General features: G+C 52.6%; 1 protein-coding gene across 1 annotated transcript in view; it reads left to right on the top strand.

Annotated features, from left to right (window-relative positions):
• Dnah1 (dynein axonemal heavy chain 1) overlaps positions 1-17,100 on the top strand; it is a 64,174-nt gene that overhangs the window by 37,626 nt on the left and 9,448 nt on the right. The window contains exons 40-60 of the mRNA XM_021203042.2: positions 305-463; positions 552-659; positions 1,753-1,893; positions 2,028-2,188; positions 2,604-2,761; positions 3,279-3,452; positions 4,143-4,181; positions 7,396-7,574; positions 8,573-8,803; positions 9,508-9,704; positions 10,198-10,333; positions 11,279-11,487; positions 11,695-11,866; positions 12,875-13,066; positions 13,425-13,535; positions 14,216-14,401; positions 14,692-14,883; positions 15,742-15,909; positions 15,990-16,181; positions 16,367-16,498; positions 16,943-17,068. Of these exons, the coding sequence (XP_021058701.1) occupies positions 305-463; positions 552-659; positions 1,753-1,893; positions 2,028-2,188; positions 2,604-2,761; positions 3,279-3,452; positions 4,143-4,181; positions 7,396-7,574; positions 8,573-8,803; positions 9,508-9,704; positions 10,198-10,333; positions 11,279-11,487; positions 11,695-11,866; positions 12,875-13,066; positions 13,425-13,535; positions 14,216-14,401; positions 14,692-14,883; positions 15,742-15,909; positions 15,990-16,181; positions 16,367-16,498; positions 16,943-17,068 (3,363 nt within the window). The remainder of the gene's footprint in view (positions 1-304; positions 464-551; positions 660-1,752; positions 1,894-2,027; positions 2,189-2,603; positions 2,762-3,278; positions 3,453-4,142; positions 4,182-7,395; positions 7,575-8,572; positions 8,804-9,507; positions 9,705-10,197; positions 10,334-11,278; positions 11,488-11,694; positions 11,867-12,874; positions 13,067-13,424; positions 13,536-14,215; positions 14,402-14,691; positions 14,884-15,741; positions 15,910-15,989; positions 16,182-16,366; positions 16,499-16,942; positions 17,069-17,100) is intronic.

The following is a 17,100-nucleotide window of genomic DNA, read 5'->3' as shown; positions in this document are numbered from 1 at the left end:
CCCCCTAGAAGTACTGAATCATGATCCCCTTCCCCCCTGGAAGTACTGAATCATGATCCCCCTCCCCCCTGGAAGTACTGAATCATGATCCCCCTCCCCCCTGGAAGTACTGAATCATGATCCCCCTCCCCCCTGGAAGTACTGAATCATGATCCCCTTCCCCCCTGGAAGTACTGAATCATGATTCCCCCTGCCCCCTGGAAGTACTGAATCATGATCCCCCTCCCCTCTCCAGTGTGTTGCAGGGAAACAAAAACTTATGTGATCTGCCCACTTAGCCTAAAGCTGTTCCCTCTGTTCCCAGGGCCTCAAGAAGATACCCTCTGAAAAGCTGAGTCATATCCCAGAGCTGATAGAGCCCTGGTTCATCTTCTCCCTGGTGTGGAGTGTAGGTGCCACAGGGGACTACAACAGCCGCCTCAGCTTCAGTCAGTGGCTAAGAATGAAGATGAGGCTTGAACAAGTAAAGAGGTGGAAAGAGCAGGCCGGGTCCCCGGGGCCAATGGCAGACAGCCTGCCTGGCCTCACAGACTTCGTCTTGGTCCCGACAGGTGCAACTAGGTTTCCCAGAAGACGGGCTGGTGTACGATTACAGACTGGATGACGCAGGGATTAGTAGCACTGAGGATGATGAGGATGAAGAAGAGGAGAACAAACAGGTAGCTACGGGGCTGCCCAGGAAGGAGGGAGGGGAGAGCCTGGCTGGGCTGTGGGGATTTTCCCCTCCATGAATAGTGGCCACAAGCCACACTGATAGCCAGCAGGTCAGAGGTGTTGGCTGTTGACATCATCACATGGAGCTTCGCAATCTACCAGATGTTTATGATTGTGCTCATTTCTCAGACATGGAAACTGAGACACCAAACTCTCATAGTCAGCTAGTCAGTGTGAGAGCTGAGCCTGAGCACGGAGCTCGGAGGCCTCCATCTGCTTTGCTTCCCAGACAAATGTTTCTTCTATGCTAGTGCTGAGTCCAGGGGCTGGCCCTCTTTCCTAGTTAAGAGCCCCCATTTTTTCCCTGAAACCTAGCTCCCTAAGGGCCAGGAGCATGTCTGGCACCCTGCTTTAGTGTCCCCATCTTAACTACCAGCCAATCAGGGCTCTTGAGTTCACCATTATTCCAGGGTCAGGGCCCTCAAGACCCAGAGGAGGTGACAGAGTCACTATGTAGAGTCCTGCTGTGGAGCTTTGAGAGCATTCTCAAGGGTCTAATCGTCAGAACAGCCACAAATGGGACACGTTGCTTTGGCCATACTGACACCTCCGTTGAAGGAGTTTTGCAAGGGTCATGGGAGAGGGAAATTATGAGGCAGGAACAGTCAGGAGACAGTACCAGATGGCCTCTAGCATCCAGCTGTCAGTGTCCTGGGTTCTGGTGTCCCCAACCCCTTAGTTAGCCTAAAAATAAAGTGAGCACCTTTGCATTCTGGGCTATTCAGTTCCCAGAGCATCTTCTTGCCAAGACCTAGGGACTGGCTGTGTGTAGGAAGGCTGCCACCTCAGCAACTGCAGTCAGGTAGCCCCTACTTCTAGGCTGTGTTCAGAGAACCCCCATTCCTGGCAGTTTGTAGTGGGAGCCTGCCATCCCATGTAAAGAGCAGATGACAGGAATCGCTGTCTCTGTCAGAAGTAGCTGTTCCCCTGATGTTCTTGCCAACGCCCAGCGGGACAATACCTCTTCCTCCTGCTGTGGGGCCACAGCCAAGAGTGAGAAGGGATTTCAGACCCATCCTGAACCAGATGTGATTCCAGGTTGCCTGGGTAAAGTGGATGGACTACTCGGCTCCATTCACCATGATGCCAGACACCAACTACTGCAACATCATTGTGCCCACCATGGACACCGTGCAGATGTCCTACCTGCTGGGCATGCTGATCACCAACCACAAGCCTGTGAGTGTTCCATCGTGCCCTGTCCCTGCCCACCTGAGGCTCAGGTTAGGGCTAGTCTTGCACACCAACAAATTGGTGGCTCCCTCTGCATGCACTCTGTGTGTGTCCCACATTCCTGCTCACCATGCCACCAGGTGCTGTGTATCGGGCCGACGGGCACAGGGAAGACACTCACAGTCTCTAACAAGCTTCTCAAGTACCTGCCACTGGAGTATATCAGCCACTTCCTCACCTTCTCAGCCCGCACTTCAGCCAACCAGACCCAGGACCTCATTGACAGCAAACTGGACAAGAGGCAGGACACCTCTGGTTCCTTCCATGGCCACAACTTTGCTGTGTCACCTCCCCACTTAATTCTGCTCCTGGCTTTGCCTGAAATGGCCCAGCAGGCACCAGAAAGCCCCACAGGGGACCTTAGGTTGCCTTTCAGATCTCCCTTGCCTCATTCAGGATCTGTCTAGTCTATCTGCGGGGCTTTCATTGGCCACTAAGGCAGGGCTGTGCACTTAGCCACCTTTCTGGGAAGTAGGACTCTATTTAAAGACCTAAGATAGAGGTCAGCTTGTCCCAGATGTCCCAAGATGGAGGGCTGGTCATGAGTTTTAGCAATTTGGAGGAGGCTAAAGTTTAGTGAGGAGCCATTCAGCTGCTTCTTATTCTCAGAGGACCTGGTGCCCATGGGTGCTGGGCTCACGCAGCTTCTCCCACAGGCGAAAGGGTGTGTTCGGGCCACCCCTAGGGCGCAACTTCATCTTCTTCATTGACGACCTGAACATGCCTGCCCTGGAGACATATGGTGCCCAGCCACCTATTGAGCTGTTGCGCCAGTGGATGGACCACGGTGGCTGGTATGACCGAAAGGTCATCGGTGCGTGGTATCATGGGACAGCGGGTAGTGGGCTGTGTGTGCTGGGTGAAGACTACAGTAGATGCAGGAGTACTTTAGGAGTCCACAAAAAATATTTTAATTTCTCTTAAAATGAGGGAAGGGACTGTTAGGTCAAAGAAAATTTTCAGCGTCTGTTAACACAGTCTCTTTATACTGGCAAATCACATTTTTGCATGCATATATGTACATGTGCTTGCATGAGTGTGAGTACGTGTGTTTGCAGGTTCATGTTGGGTATCTCCCTTGATTGCTGTCCATGTAACTGAGGCAGGGTCTCTCACTGAGCCCGGAACTTGCCGGTTCAGCTTGTCTAGCTAGCCAGCTGACACTTGTCTCTCTACCTCGGAGTTTCTAGGATTGCAGACACACTGTGACACCTACCTGGCTTTTATGTGGATACTGGGGATGCAAATGCTCTATGCTCTCTCCACACCAGTAATTACAGTTTCGACATATGTTTTTGATCATGCGATTCTGACTTCCTGCTCCCACTCAGGAGCCTTCAAGAACCTGGTGGATATCAACTTTGTCTGTGCCATGGGTCCCCCGGGGGGAGGCAGGAATGCTATCACTCCAAGGCTGACACGCCACTTCAACTACCTGTCGTTTATTGAGATGGATGAAGTCAGCAAGAAACGCATCTTCTCTATAATCCTGGGGTGCTGGATGGGTGAGTATCAATCAGGTTGGGCCAAGAGAGGCCATGGACAAAGGCCGAGCTAGTTGTCACACCAGAGACAGCTGAATCACACTGGGCAGGAAGAAGGGACTGAGTCACTCACTACATCCCCAGTTTTATGCCTTTACTCTGCTGTTACAACTGGCAAGCTCACAAACCTCTCTGAACCTTGGTTTCTTTACCAATGGGCGCTAATATTAGTACCTGTCACTCTGAGTAATATATGGCACATAGCATCTAAAATAAAGCCGTGCAACAAATCTGCATATTGCATATGTAATAGATACGGATCTCCACACACGCATGTGGAATGACCACCACTTTTCTAGAACAGGAGAACCTAGAAAGACTAGAGGGGGGAAAAGTAGCCCTGCTCCATCCTGGAGCTTGGGAAAAGTCCCCCTGGATGCTGCTTCTCCAGCAGCCCACCTCCCACCCAGTACACCCTGTCCATGAAGCGCCACTGGCACAATGCTGGGTGGAAGGAGCTGGAGGTCAAGCCTGGGCTACCCTGCCAGGTCTCTCTCTCTCTCACGTACAGCTGGGGGGAGGGGCCTATTTCTCTGATGAAGGGTGGGAAGCAGTGGCATCGGGAGCTTCCTACTGGGCCTCAGCTGGCCTGGATGGGCAGCAAGTGACCCCCCTAACTCTGAACCTTATTTCTGTCTCTCAACCCTGCAGATGGACTCCTTGGAGAGAAAAGTTACCGAGAGCCTGTGCGTAAGTGCGACTGGCAACCGGGAGGATCTTGAAGGAAAGGGACTCGAGTCTGGGGGCAACTCTGGACTCTGGCTTCAGCTAGATAGGTTAAGGTTAGGACCATGGACCGTAATGGGTCCTCCTCGGGCTCATCTGGAGCCAGAGCACAAGTCGGCGCTGCCGCGGCCCCTCTTCAGGCTCCAGTACCACGCGTGGAGCCACTTCATCCCATGGTGCCTAGCTCAGTGTCACACTCGTGGCAGGATCGAAAGAGGAGTGAATGAAGAAATGGAGCCAACAAATTCCGCAGTCTAAAAGAGCCATAGTGAAGAGAAGCCTGCTTCTCCGGGGAGCAGGCACCAGCAGGAAAACGGGTGATTTGCAGCCAGGAGGCAGGCATCTCTCTGTGACAGCCTCAGGCAGCTCTAATCTCTCAGTCATCACTTCAGGGCCACGTCAGGTTCTGTCCTGTCTTGGTGCCCACCTCTTCCCTCTCTTCCTCTCAGCTGATAGAGGTTGCCAAGCTCTCTCTCTGGGCCTCAGGATCTGTATCACAGCGTGACAGGCATCTCCCCGTGGCTCCGGTCACCTTGACTAGGAGGGAACTTCCTATTCTAGTGCACGACTGGCTTCTCCTCTTTGGATGAGAGTCACATCCAAATGAGGATGGGAGTCACAGAGCCCCCACTAGCAGTATTTTTCTGTTCTACTGGGCCACTCTGTCAACACATAAAGATGCTGTGGGGCATGGTGGTATATGTCTTTAATTCCAGCACTCAAGAGGCAATGGCAGGCAGATCTCTGTGAATTTGAGGCCAGCCTGATCTACTGGCCTACATGATAAGTTTGAAGGCAGCCATAACTACATAGTGAGACACTGTTCTAAAAACAAAACAAAAACAGATAAGCACACCCAGGTTTCTCCTGTCTTAATTAATCTAAACAAATTATCTCTGCCCCCCAGATCCCTCCTTCCCCCACTGCCTCACTTTTCTGCTTAGCTTTATAACAAAACTGCTCCAGAACGCTTTCCCTCTGACACACCCACATCCCTCCTGTCTCCCACTGAGTTACCTCCTCCTCTGCTGACCACAGTGATGAGATGGAAGCCATGCCAACAGTCAGCTCTCAGGCCTCATCCACTCTGCGAACAGCCCATTCTCCCAGGCCCTTCTCCTTCCTGGGTGTATCAGTCAGTGTTGTGTTGCTCTGAAAAAAAAATAGCCTAAGGAAGGAACAGTTTCTTTTTGTTTGCTGATTTGAAAGTTTCATCTCTGATTGGCTTGCTCTGGTGCTCTGGGTCTGTGGTGAGAAAAACTCCACGACAGCAGGAAGCATGGTAAAGCAAACTTGGTGGCATCCAGGAAGCAGAGACAGACGGGAGGATGCTGGGGCCATGGAGTCTTCAGAGATACTCTCCAAGCTGTCTTCTTCCTCCAGCTAGGCCCACGTCCTTCACAGATTCACTGTGAACCCCATTTGTCTTTGAATTAGCCTATTGATGAGTTTAGTATGTTCATGATCCACTTGTCTCTCAATGATCACATCCATCAGCTAGGGACCAAGCTTTCAAATCACAAGCTTTTGCAGGGAGCCGCTTCAAACACAAACTATCACACTAGGTGCCCCATTGTGGACTACCTAGACACTGACCTCTGGCCCCTTTCCCTCTTAAATACACAGTCCTCAGACAGTCTCATCCTGGCTCAAATATAGAGTCATCTTTATGTCACCCACATCCAAGTTCCCACCCTCAGCCCACACATCTCCCCTACACATCAGACTCCACCTTTCTCATGTACCCTCTGTGTATCTCAGATTGAACCTGTCCACATCCAAGTTTCTGATGTCCAGTCAAGCTGGCAGCTCCATCCTTCCAGATGCTCATGACAAGAACTTCACGGTCATCATCTTCCTCTCATGCCATCTGACAACCGTCAGGAGATCCCTTGACAATCTCCACATGGTCTGTCCTCAGTCAGCTCGCCGTCCTGTCCTCATTCACCCAATCACTGGGACAGCCCCTCCCCTGGTCGATTCACTCTGCCTCCACTTAGCAATGATGCATCCTCCCCGTTCGGCAGCTAGAGGGACCTGTTAAAATGCTCATACACCTGCCTATATTCCTAGCTACTCAGGAGGCCAAGGTAGGAGGGGGGTCATTTCAGTCCACAAGCTTAAGACTACCATGGGCAAGACCCCATCTCAAAAAATACATAGCACCAAAAGTATAATAAGATCAACGCTCCCCTTCTGGTCAATTGCCGTAGCCAAGGAACAGTGACGGGAAAAGTGTCCATGCCTCACACCGCACATCACATCTCCCAGTCAGCCTCTCCCATTGGTCCTTTATCTCCTGTCTCCAGGCGTTTGCTCTTGTGGGCCCCTCTGCCTGGACACACTGCAATCTCACTTCTTGATCTCAGCTCAAATGTCTCCCTTCTCAGGGGGGATGTCCCCCAGCATTTCTGGGCTCACTCCAAAGCCTGACTTTGAGGTTTCCTAAACTTCCCTCTTGCTGCCAAGTCTCTCCGTAGCATTTTCCACCTGGTTGCTGTCTCCTTGGCATCCATTTCCAGGACAAGGCTTGCCAAGGGTGAGAGGCATCTGTGTGCATCAACCTCTTGCTCATCACCTGGAATATGCTTCGTCTCCTGACCCTTTGTCCCTTCTGAGTCCTCCCGGGACCCCACATTCCCACACTCAGAGTTTAGCTCCACATGGAGACAGGGGTATTTTTTTCATGGAGCCAGCACATGGTGGTGATAAAAGTCAGATGGAGCTTTAGCAACCTGACAGAGGGGTAGTGAGCCCACAGGGTCGAGCCTGAGGTCCAGATCACCCTACACCCACTAGGTCACTCCTGAAGCCTGTAGACCTATGTGTGACTCGGCATTGCCATGTTCAGGTCTGACCATAGGCTCACGAGGCAAGGCAGGGAGGGCTCCCCCAGTCCTAAGCCCATTCATGACCACAGCTCTGTGACTGCATCTTAGTGCCCTGTGTGTGGCTAGTAGTCAGGAATGTGGGGGTAATTTTAGGGCACAGAGAACAAGAAATCCCCATTCTAAGGTAGGGACATCAGGAAGGCCTTCCAAAGAAGGAAGCATCTAGAGGGGCTGGAACAAATATGGAACCCAAGCCTAAGGCTATGGGATAGGCGCTGGGGGGTGGGGGTCAAAGGAGCAGAGCTGGGAGCTGTCTGTGTGACCCAGCCCACGCTCCTGTCCCACAGCTGGGGCCCCCAACATCGATGATTTGACGGAGCCCCTCGTGGATGCCACCATCAATGTCTACGGTATCATCACCTCCCAGCTGCTGCCCACACCAGCCAAGTCCCACTACACCTTTAACCTGAGGGACTTGTCCAAAGTCTTCCAGGGAATGCTCATGGCCGAACCATCTAAGGTTGAGGTGAGTATCTGCCAGGCCCACCTCATGCCCCTGTTGCCCTTGCCATCCTCTCTAGACATCTCCCAAGTTTAAGCCTTCAGTCTCTAACCCTAATGTAGCCAGGCCCTGAAGAGACTAGGACATAAAGGTCAGGCACACCAGAGCCTGACCTCCATGTATCTAAGCCTATCTTGTGAGCCAAACTCATGTCCAAAATTGTGACCAGGATGAGGTCACGAAAAGAACAAGCCAGGAGAAGGCAAGGAGGCAGGGGGATGTCTAGTAAAGGCCTTCTGTTTAAGAAGACTTGGGTGAAGACACACAAGGTGCCTTTGGAAACTAAGCATGTGGAAATATGAGGAGTGGGCAGCGGGACACACAGGAGCCAGAATGTACAGGCTGGGACCCGCAGAGAGCTCAGATGGAGAACCACATGGGGCCACAGCCTACACAACCCAAGTGTGGCTGGCCCTAGGAAGGGGAGGTGAATAAGACAAAAGTTGGTTCTGCCCTTGCCGAGCTCATAGTCAATGAGTTAGGAGAAAAGTCTGGAACTTCCTTAGTGTGCCCAGGTACCCTGGTGAAGAGTCATGGAAGCTGAAACAGCGCGGGCAGTGGATCTAAACACAGAGAGACTTGGTGGGGCTTGCCGAGCAGTTAGAGGTTGTCGGAGAAGAATAAGGAAAGTGAGGTCTCCTTCCCAGGCTTGGAGTTCAGAGGTTTAGAAGAGAGGGGAGTGGAGTGATGACTTTGGAATATGCAGCTGCTAGTCCTGGTGCCTAGTGGGCCCTGGGAGCTGGGGATAGGGAGGCTCAGAATACTCTGCCATCCACGTTGCCTTCAGTTGTGCAGAGGCACGTCTCCCAGCAGTTCCCGCCTGCGGCTCTAGCTCTAAATCAAAGGCAGGAGACCAGTCCCAGGAGCCGTGCTCCTAGCCCTGGTACTCTGCCTTCCCTGGCACTTCAAATGATGACCTCGGGCCAGGGACCCAGACCGGCCCTGACACTGGGTACTCTCAGGACAAGGTGCAGCTGCTGCGGCTGTGGTACCATGAGAACTGCCGTGTGTTCCGTGACCGCCTGGTGAATGAGGAAGACCGCAGCTGGTTTGATGATCTCCTTGAAACCCAGATGGAGGAGTTGGGGGTGGCCTTCAACAAAGTCTGTCCCTTCCAACCCATTCTTTATGGGGACTTCATGTCACCAGGCTCAGATGTAAAGTCCTATGAACTCATCACCAGTGAGAGTAAGGTGAGTTGGCGCTCTACTCTGGTTCTTTATCCCCTGGAATCCAGAGAACACCAAATATAGGGCTGAGAGAGTCTGAAACTCTACATAGGATAAGCATAAGACCCCAGGCCCACGTAAGCCAGCATTCCTTCCATGCACAGGGAACAGAACTAGCCGTGGCCAACTCTCTGTCAAAGAGGGCCTGGTACTCAGCATTCCAGTGTCCCGACTACTGAACCTATCTATAGTGAGAGCTGCCACAAAACCCGTGACATGGGATTCCTACGAGGGCCTCCCCCAAACACTTCCTAGGTAGAGCTGGGTAGAATCCAAAGAAAGCAGCAAGAGGTGATGGGCCCGAGGCGCTTACTGAGGACTTATGAACAGAGAGAGTTACAGTTTCCTCATGAAGCAACGGGAGATAAGATATCCTAGTATGTCCACAACGGGGGTGGGGGCTGGGACTTATTAGAGTTTGGAGACTTGGCTGGGGAGAGCTGGCATCTGCATAGGGCTCTCTCAGGATGTCACATGCCGGACCTGAGCCAGCTCAGCTGCACCTGAAGATATACAAGGTTCAAGCCCACAGGAGAAAATCTGCAACTGGCCAGGTCACAGAGTGGTCAATCATCGACATTTCTGGGTTTGAACAGAGAGAGGTGGGGAACTGGGAGACCCCTCCATGGAGCAGAGCCTGCCACTCCCCTCCACCCCCATGTGCCTAGATGATGCAAGTGATTGAGGAGTACATGGAGGACTACAACCAGATCAACACGGCCAAACTGAGGCTGGTCCTCTTCGTGGATGCCATGAGCCATATCTGCCGCATCAGCCGGACGCTGCGCCAGGCTCTGGGCAATGCGCTCCTGTTGGGTGTGGGCGGCAGTGGCCGCAGCTCCCTCACTCGGCTGGCCTCCCACATGTAAGGGATCATGGTGGGCAGTGGGTGGCATGCGGCCGACTGTTTATAACAGATGCCTTCCACCGTGGTAGAATCCTGGTGTTGCCCCGACATAAACCTACTCGGTCCATGAGGTTCTAGAAGAGCTGCCGATGGGACCTGGACCTCAAGAAGAGGCAGCCACAGTACCCTGTGGTGCTATGGGAGGGAGGTTAGAGGAAAGCATCCAGAAAAATGCCTAGCAGCAAGAGAGACCCATGGGGCCTGCTTTCAGAATCCAGTCCTGGAGTGCAGGTGGAGGAAGGGACAGGATTCTAGGCCATAGGAATAGTAGGCAAAGGTCAGGAAACAAGAGTGCGGGTGCAGGGCCTGGGGAAGCTACAAGTCCACCCTGGATAGGAACAAAACACTAGGTGGCTAGCGGAGGGGGGGGGGGCGGCTAATGAACACCCACGACCCATCATTGCTTGGCTCCAGGCCTCTGGCACACCTTGACTCAAACTCCCGCCTCCAGGGCCGAGTATGAGTGCTTCCAGATTGAGCTGTCCAAGAACTACGGCATGTCTGAGTGGCGCGAAGATGTCAAGAAGGTTCTGCTCAAGGCTGGCCTGCAGAACCTGCCCATCACCTTCCTGTTCTCAGACACTCAGGTGCACCCACCACCGTAGTGGGCAGGGCTCAGGGTGGGCTGAACACTGAGCATTCCCAATGGTATCCTATAGGGTGCTCAGTCCTGTGTGCTCAACTCCCTAGATATTAGGACCAGGTGGGATTATGACGAGGCCGATCAAGAGAGGAACCAAACCCAGTCTCTCAAGGTTAAGGGGAAGCAGAGACCCTTACCATGCTCCAAGAGGAAAGCAGCACTGTGTTACTATAACACAGTACTCATAGCTCAATGGCTTCCTACCTAGAGGAAAGCAGCACTTTGGTACTATAACACAGTACTCANTAACACAGTACTCATAGCTCAATGGCTTCCTACCTAGAGGAAAGCAGCACTTTGGTACTATAACACAGTACTCATAGCTCAATGGCTTCCTACCTTAAGGACCACAAGTAATTTGTTCCCGAGGTATAGGAAACCCATAACCCCACTTTGGGGGAGCATAAGGCCTCTTTCCAGGTCTCTGAGTAGAAAGGCCACAAGACAAAAAGGACAGCACTTAAACCTGATTGGCTGTACAGGTTATATCAAGAGCTCCACGATCATGCCCCAACCCTAGACACGTTCCCCCCCTCCTAGACCTGTCCAACCCTTTCATACAGTCAAGAAAGTGAGGTTTCCCTCTAACACAGGCCAGACGCCTCTGTCAGTGGCCATGGTTTCTTCCTGAAGTAAAATAAGGCCTGGAGGAAAGCTAGAAAAGGATCAGGAAGACTATATACCACCACCCCGACGCCGGGGCCCTGCCACAGCCCATGGGTCATACTCAGAACCCCACAATGGGGCAGATCTGAGTGTAAGTCCAGGACGTGACCTTGGTATAATTTCTATATGGGGCTACTACAAAGGTCGGAGAAGACTGTTCATAGGATGTGATACATAGGGAACTTTCATAAAAGTTTAGCTCCTACCCCTTGTCCTTCTCCAGATCAAGAATGAGTCCTTCCTAGAGGACATTAACAACGTCCTGAACTCGGGTGACATCCCCAACATCTATAGTGCAGATGAGCAAGACCAGATCGTCAATACCATGCGGCCCTACATACAGGAGCAGGGCCTGCAGCCTACCAAAGCCAATCTCATGGCTGCCTATACTGGACGTGTGCGTAGCAACATCCACATGGTGTTGTGCATGAGGTACAGGGACTTGTCACCGAGCCACACGGGGGCCTCAGGGATATGTGTGAGAGGGTACTTCTGAAATGAAAAGTGGCCCCAGGCCTGGCCACCATGCCATTCAGACAGGACCACTAGGTTGGTTTGGGCTGGCTACTATAGACAGGCCCTGAGGGCTGAGTGCTTGAGTCAGGGTTGCTAGGCCTCATGTGGATCCTTCTCTCTCAGTCCCATTGGAGAGGTCTTCCGAGCTCGCCTGAGGCAGTTCCCCTCACTCGTCAACTGCTGTACCATTGACTGGTTTAACGAGTGGCCAGCAGAGGCCCTGAAATCTGTGGCCACCATGTTCCTGAGTGAGATCCCAGAACTGGAATGTTCAGATGACGTAATTCAGGGGCTGGTAGGTATTGTGGTAAGAAGCAGTCTCCTGGGGAGAAATGCCTCACTTAACAGAGGCTCGGGGTCACTGAAGCCTGCCCTGCCAGCAGAGGGTTGTTGAGATGTTATTATCTGACGATGCCTCAGTTCTCCCCTGTGCGAAACAAGGCCATGAGTCACATGGTGACCCAGAGTGTCCTACGGATGGTTAGCACCCCCTTCTTCCAAGGGCCCCGACACCTCTTTAAAGATTGCAGATAGGATCAGCCAGATTTGTCCTGTTCAGTCTCAGAGAGCTGGCCCTCTGAGGTCTAAGAGCTAAGATGAAGCCAATGTTTCCCTGGCTTAGACCCAACCTCTGAGGGGACACCATCTTAGGCCTTCCAGAGGGAGGCAGCTCACAGAGCTATGCCAAGAGCCCTGGACCATGGCTGGGAGACACTTGGGTCCACAGTCAAGGCCAGGTCTGTTCTTGACTAGTATGGGCCTTGGGCTTTTCATCTACATAAAAGGTTGCCTAGGGGCTGGAGAGATGGCTCAGCAGTTAAGAGCACTGACTGCTCTTCTAGAGGTCCTGAGTTCAATTCCCAACAACCACATGATGGCTCACAACCATCTGTAATGGGATCTGATGCCCTCTTCTGGTGTGTCTGAAGACAGCTACAGTGTGCTCATATAAATAAAATAAAATAAATCTAAAAGAAAGAAAGAAAGAAAGAAAGAAAGAAAGAAAGAAAGAAAGAAAGAAGGAAGGAANAAGGAAGGAAGGAAGGAAGGAAGGAAAGAAAGAAAGAAAGAAAGAAAGAAAGAAAGAAAGAAAGAAAGAAAGAAAGAAAGAAAGAAAGAAAGAGAAAGAAAAGAAAAAAGGGTACCTGGGCCTGGAGGTCATGGGGACCTTAGGAAACCATTTACTTGAGGTATAGTTGTGATGTGGCCCTTTCCTCGGGACCAGGACACAGTAGCTTTGTGGGTACCTGGTACCTGGTCTTTGCTGAAGCACTACAAGTATCCATGATCTCCACCTCCACAGATTCAGGTTTGCGTATTGATCCACCAGTCAGTGGCCAGGAAATGTGTTGAGTACCTCGCAGAGCTGGCCCGCCACAACTACGTGACCCCCAAGAGCTATTTGGAGCTGCTCAATATTTTCTCCATCCTCATTGGGCAGAAGAAAATGGAACTGAAGACTGCCAAAAACCGCATGAAGAGTGGCCTTGACAAGGTAGGGCTGAGGAAGGCCCAAGGACAGAGGCTAGGTCCCTGGGTTGGGTCTCAGCAGTCTTTGATGCCAAGGTGACCTGGCATTTCAAACTGTATAGCCCAAAGTGCTGAAAAGGGTGACTTCCTTCTCAGTGAAAAAAAATAAATAAAAATTATCAGTGAAGGGTGAGAGCAAACAGAGGCACCCCCAACTTCTCAGGGAGTGAGGCGGCCTCCTTAGAAACCACTGAGCAACCTGGGGGCCACAAGGGGAGGTGATTCAGCAGGACCCTAGCCTCAGAACCCTAAGTCCTGGAGTCTCTCTAGTCCCTGTAACACTGGGTTTGGTTTTGTATTGTTTTCTCTGCTCTCAAACTCAGCTGTTGCGCACTTCTGAGGATGTGGCCAAGATGCAGGAGGAGCTGGAGATTATGCGCCCCCTGCTGGAAGAAGCTGCCAAGGACACCATGCTCACCATGGACCAGATCAAGGTTGGGCAGCTCACAGAGAGCTCCTGAGCCCACCTCCTCTCTGGTCCTATGTGAGGATGCTCAAACATCGAATGGCTAGCCCCTGGCTTTCACACTTCAGTTTCCTAATTCACTGGGTGCTCATTTACCTGGCAGATAACTTAGGCTGAATTATTAACACGTTAAGCCAGGCGGTACTCCTTTGGCAGGGCATCTATGAAAAGCGAGGTAGATGAATCCTAAAAGGCCAGGCACTGATGATGTCACAACTTGGACTGAGCGGCAGAACTGGCACAAGCCGACGTGCAGATGTCGCCTGGAATCAGGGTTTACATCGAGGGTTCTGTCCTCCCAACACAGACCACCATTAGCATGACAGCTTTCTTCCACTATTCAGGGGTCCTGGTCTACAGAGTCAGAGGATTACAAAATGTTCCCTGAAGAAATGGGGAGGTGCATCTTCGCATCGTGCACAGATGGCAGTGTGGGCAGCCTGTAGGGCTGGAATGCCCAAACCTGGAAAGCTTGTTGTGGCCCTGGAGATGTGTGGGAGGACCTCCTAGACTTCCCGGGTCTCAGCAACCTACTGCAACTAAGAGGCTCTTGGAAAGGGTGGATATCTAAGCCCTCGGAAAGAGGGGGGTTGGTATTCCTGCCCTTGCTGCTAGCCACTCACTGGATGCCCTGTCTCCCACCCCCAGGTGGACACAGCCATAGCTGAGGAGACCCGGAAATCAGTGCAGGCAGAGGAGATTAAGGCCAATGAGAAGGCCAATAAGGCCCAAGCTATTGCCGATGATGCTCAGAAGGATTTGGATGAGGCCCTGCCGGCCCTGGATGCAGCCCTGGCCAGCCTTCGAAACCTCAACAAGAATGATGTAACCGAGGTGGGCAGCCAAGCATCTCCTCGCACTCACTGTCATATCCCTTTCTGTGTCCTCTTAGGTCCTAATGGTGTCCCCATGCCCACCTTTTGCACATCTTTTGGTGACTGTGTACCAACGGGGGGGGGGTAGCAGAATGAGGGCCAGATCCTTGCTGCTTGTCCCACTTTCCTGGTGCCAACACCAGGCAGTCCCAACGCCCTAGGTCCTGTGGCAGTAAAGACTTGGTTGGTGGGCCCGCCTTGCCCAAAGGTAGGACCTTCCCCTTGTATACCTCTCGGCATGGCCCATAGGTGCGTGCCATGCAGCGCCCACCCCCAGGAGTGAAGCTGGTCATAGAAGCTGTGTGCATCATGAAGGGCATCAAGCCCAAGAAGGTACCAGGAGAGAAGCCAGGCTCCAAAGTGGATGACTACTGGGAACCAGGCAAAGGGTTGCTGCAAGACCCAGGCCGCTTCCTTGAAAGCCTCTTCAAGTTTGACAAGGTGACCACACTAAGCACGTGGGCAAGCCAGGGGGTGGGACACAGCAGAACGGTTGGAGCTGACAAAGTACCCATCAGCAGTGTCTTCAGGTGCCATGCTCTGTTCTGCCACTGCCTGCCCCACCAGCAGTTAGAACATACATGCCCATGGTGGGGACATAGAGCTGTCCACGGTCACTGGACATGGAGTCTACCCAAGGAGTTGTCAGGTGGGATGACAACATTCCCTTCCCCAACAGAAGTCCACTGAGGATACTGAAAGCAGGGCAGGTTTCTGTGCCTGCAGGATGTCATGAGGCCCTGCCGGCACTCATGACAGTCACTCCAAAGCTCCACAACTTGGAGATATCTTCCTGTCCTAGTCACGAGGTTCACCCCCTGCTCTGTATTAATCTCCCTGCCTGGGGAGCCTCAGCTTCTGCTGGCTGCCTCTAGGGTCTCTGGATGTCTATCCATTTGAGATTTTCAGTCCAAGGGGATCTATCTGCCCTCTTGGACTGTGCCATGGTTAGGTCAGCCTGGAAGCCAGAACCCCTTCAGGGAAACCCTTCTCCAATTCAGAAATTCACTGAGTGCCACTTGCCTGGCCTACATGAACAGGACTGGAGACACCCTTCTTAGAGAGGCATCTAGTCCAGGATGCCTCACAGCCTGAGTTCTGTTTTCCTGGGCTTGCCTTAGCCCTGGCCTCTGAGAGCCGGCTAGCCGTACAGGATCCCAGGCCCATCACCAACAGTTGGACTCAGGTGGGACAGAGCGTGAGTGTGAGAGGTTCTGCAGCCCCTGAGATACAGGGAAACAGGATCTGAGTTGTCCCTCTTAGGAAACAGTGTCCTGAGCTCAGTGATTTCTGCCTCAGGACAACATTGGGGAAGCAGTTATCAAAGCCATCCAGCCATATATTGACAATGAGGAGTTCCAGCCAGCTGCCATTGCCAAGGTGTCCAAAGCCTGCACGTCTATCTGCCAGTGGGTGCGCGCCATGCACAAGTACCATTTTGTAGCCAAGGCCGTGGAGCCCAAACGGGTGAGGACTATACAGAGCTGGTGGGGCCTGGCTCCCCTACCCAGGTACTGGCTATGAGCTGGCTCTCTTTCTGTCTGCAGCAAGCCTTGCGAGAAGCCCAGGATGACCTGGAAGTGACCCAGCGGATACTAGAAGAGGCGAAGCACCACCTGCACGAAGTAGAAGATGGCATCGCCACCATGCAGGCCAAGTACCGAGAGTGTGTGGCCAAGAAGGAGGAGCTGGAGATGAAGTGTGAGCAGTGTGAACAGCGCCTCGGCAGAGCTGACAAGGTGCGCGCCCCCTCCTCCACAGCCCGCGGGCAGGTGGGCCCACCGGGGAAGAGGAGGACTCTGTGGTGAGGAGCAAGTGTGGGTTGGCTCTCCCCGCCCCCTTTTTAGCAACCTATGGGTGGGATCACAATGGGCAGAAATAGTCCCAGCCTCCCAGAGCCCACTCCACAAGTCTGCTTCTACAGCTCATCAACGGGCTAGCAGACGAAAAGGTTCGCTGGCAGGAGACCGTGGAGAATCTGGAGAACATGCTTGACAACATTTTTGGTGATGTGCTGGTGGCTGCTGGCTTTGTGGCCTACCTGGGCCCCTTCACGGTAAAGAATCCCCCACCCCCCGCTTTATCCCACAGAGACCCTCCCTTGAGACCTTACCTCTGTGAGGGCGACTGTGGACTTTCCTTCCTTCCCTCATTGCAGCATACAGGTCCTGAGCAGGCACACAGCTGTGCACATGAGTCAGCAGAGCCCCAATTGGAAGTAGATAAAGGCTCACACATGTGCGCCGAGGCTAGACAATACTCTCAAATGCTTCATCATGTGCCCCCATTTCATCCTCAGAGCCATTCTTTGAGAAGACATTGCAGGCATGACTCATTTCATAGACAAGGGTCCGAGGTTTGTAGGATCCAAGCAGGTCTGAAGTGTCCCTAACGCCTAGCTCCTCATCGGAGGTCTGACTTCTGCATGCAGGGTTGTAGCAAGAGGGGAAGAGAATGCTGTGTGCCCGGTGTGGTGGCCTTACGTTTTACCTCTCTCCAGGGCCAGTACCGTGCAACACTCTATGAGTACTGGGTCAACCAACTCACAGTTTACCATGTCCCGCATACCTCCAAGCCCACACTGATTACAACACTGGGAAACCCCGTGAAGATCCGCTCTTGGCAGGTAACTGTCAGAAGATGTCAGAATGTGCTTCA

This window comes from Mus pahari, chromosome 8, assembly GCF_900095145.1.
Source record: "Mus pahari chromosome 8, PAHARI_EIJ_v1.1, whole genome shotgun sequence".
NCBI classification, from domain to species: domain Eukaryota; kingdom Metazoa; phylum Chordata; class Mammalia; order Rodentia; family Muridae; genus Mus; species Mus pahari.
The sequence above is the reverse complement of the archived record's forward strand: the minus strand, read 5'-3'. Positions and strand labels throughout refer to the sequence as shown.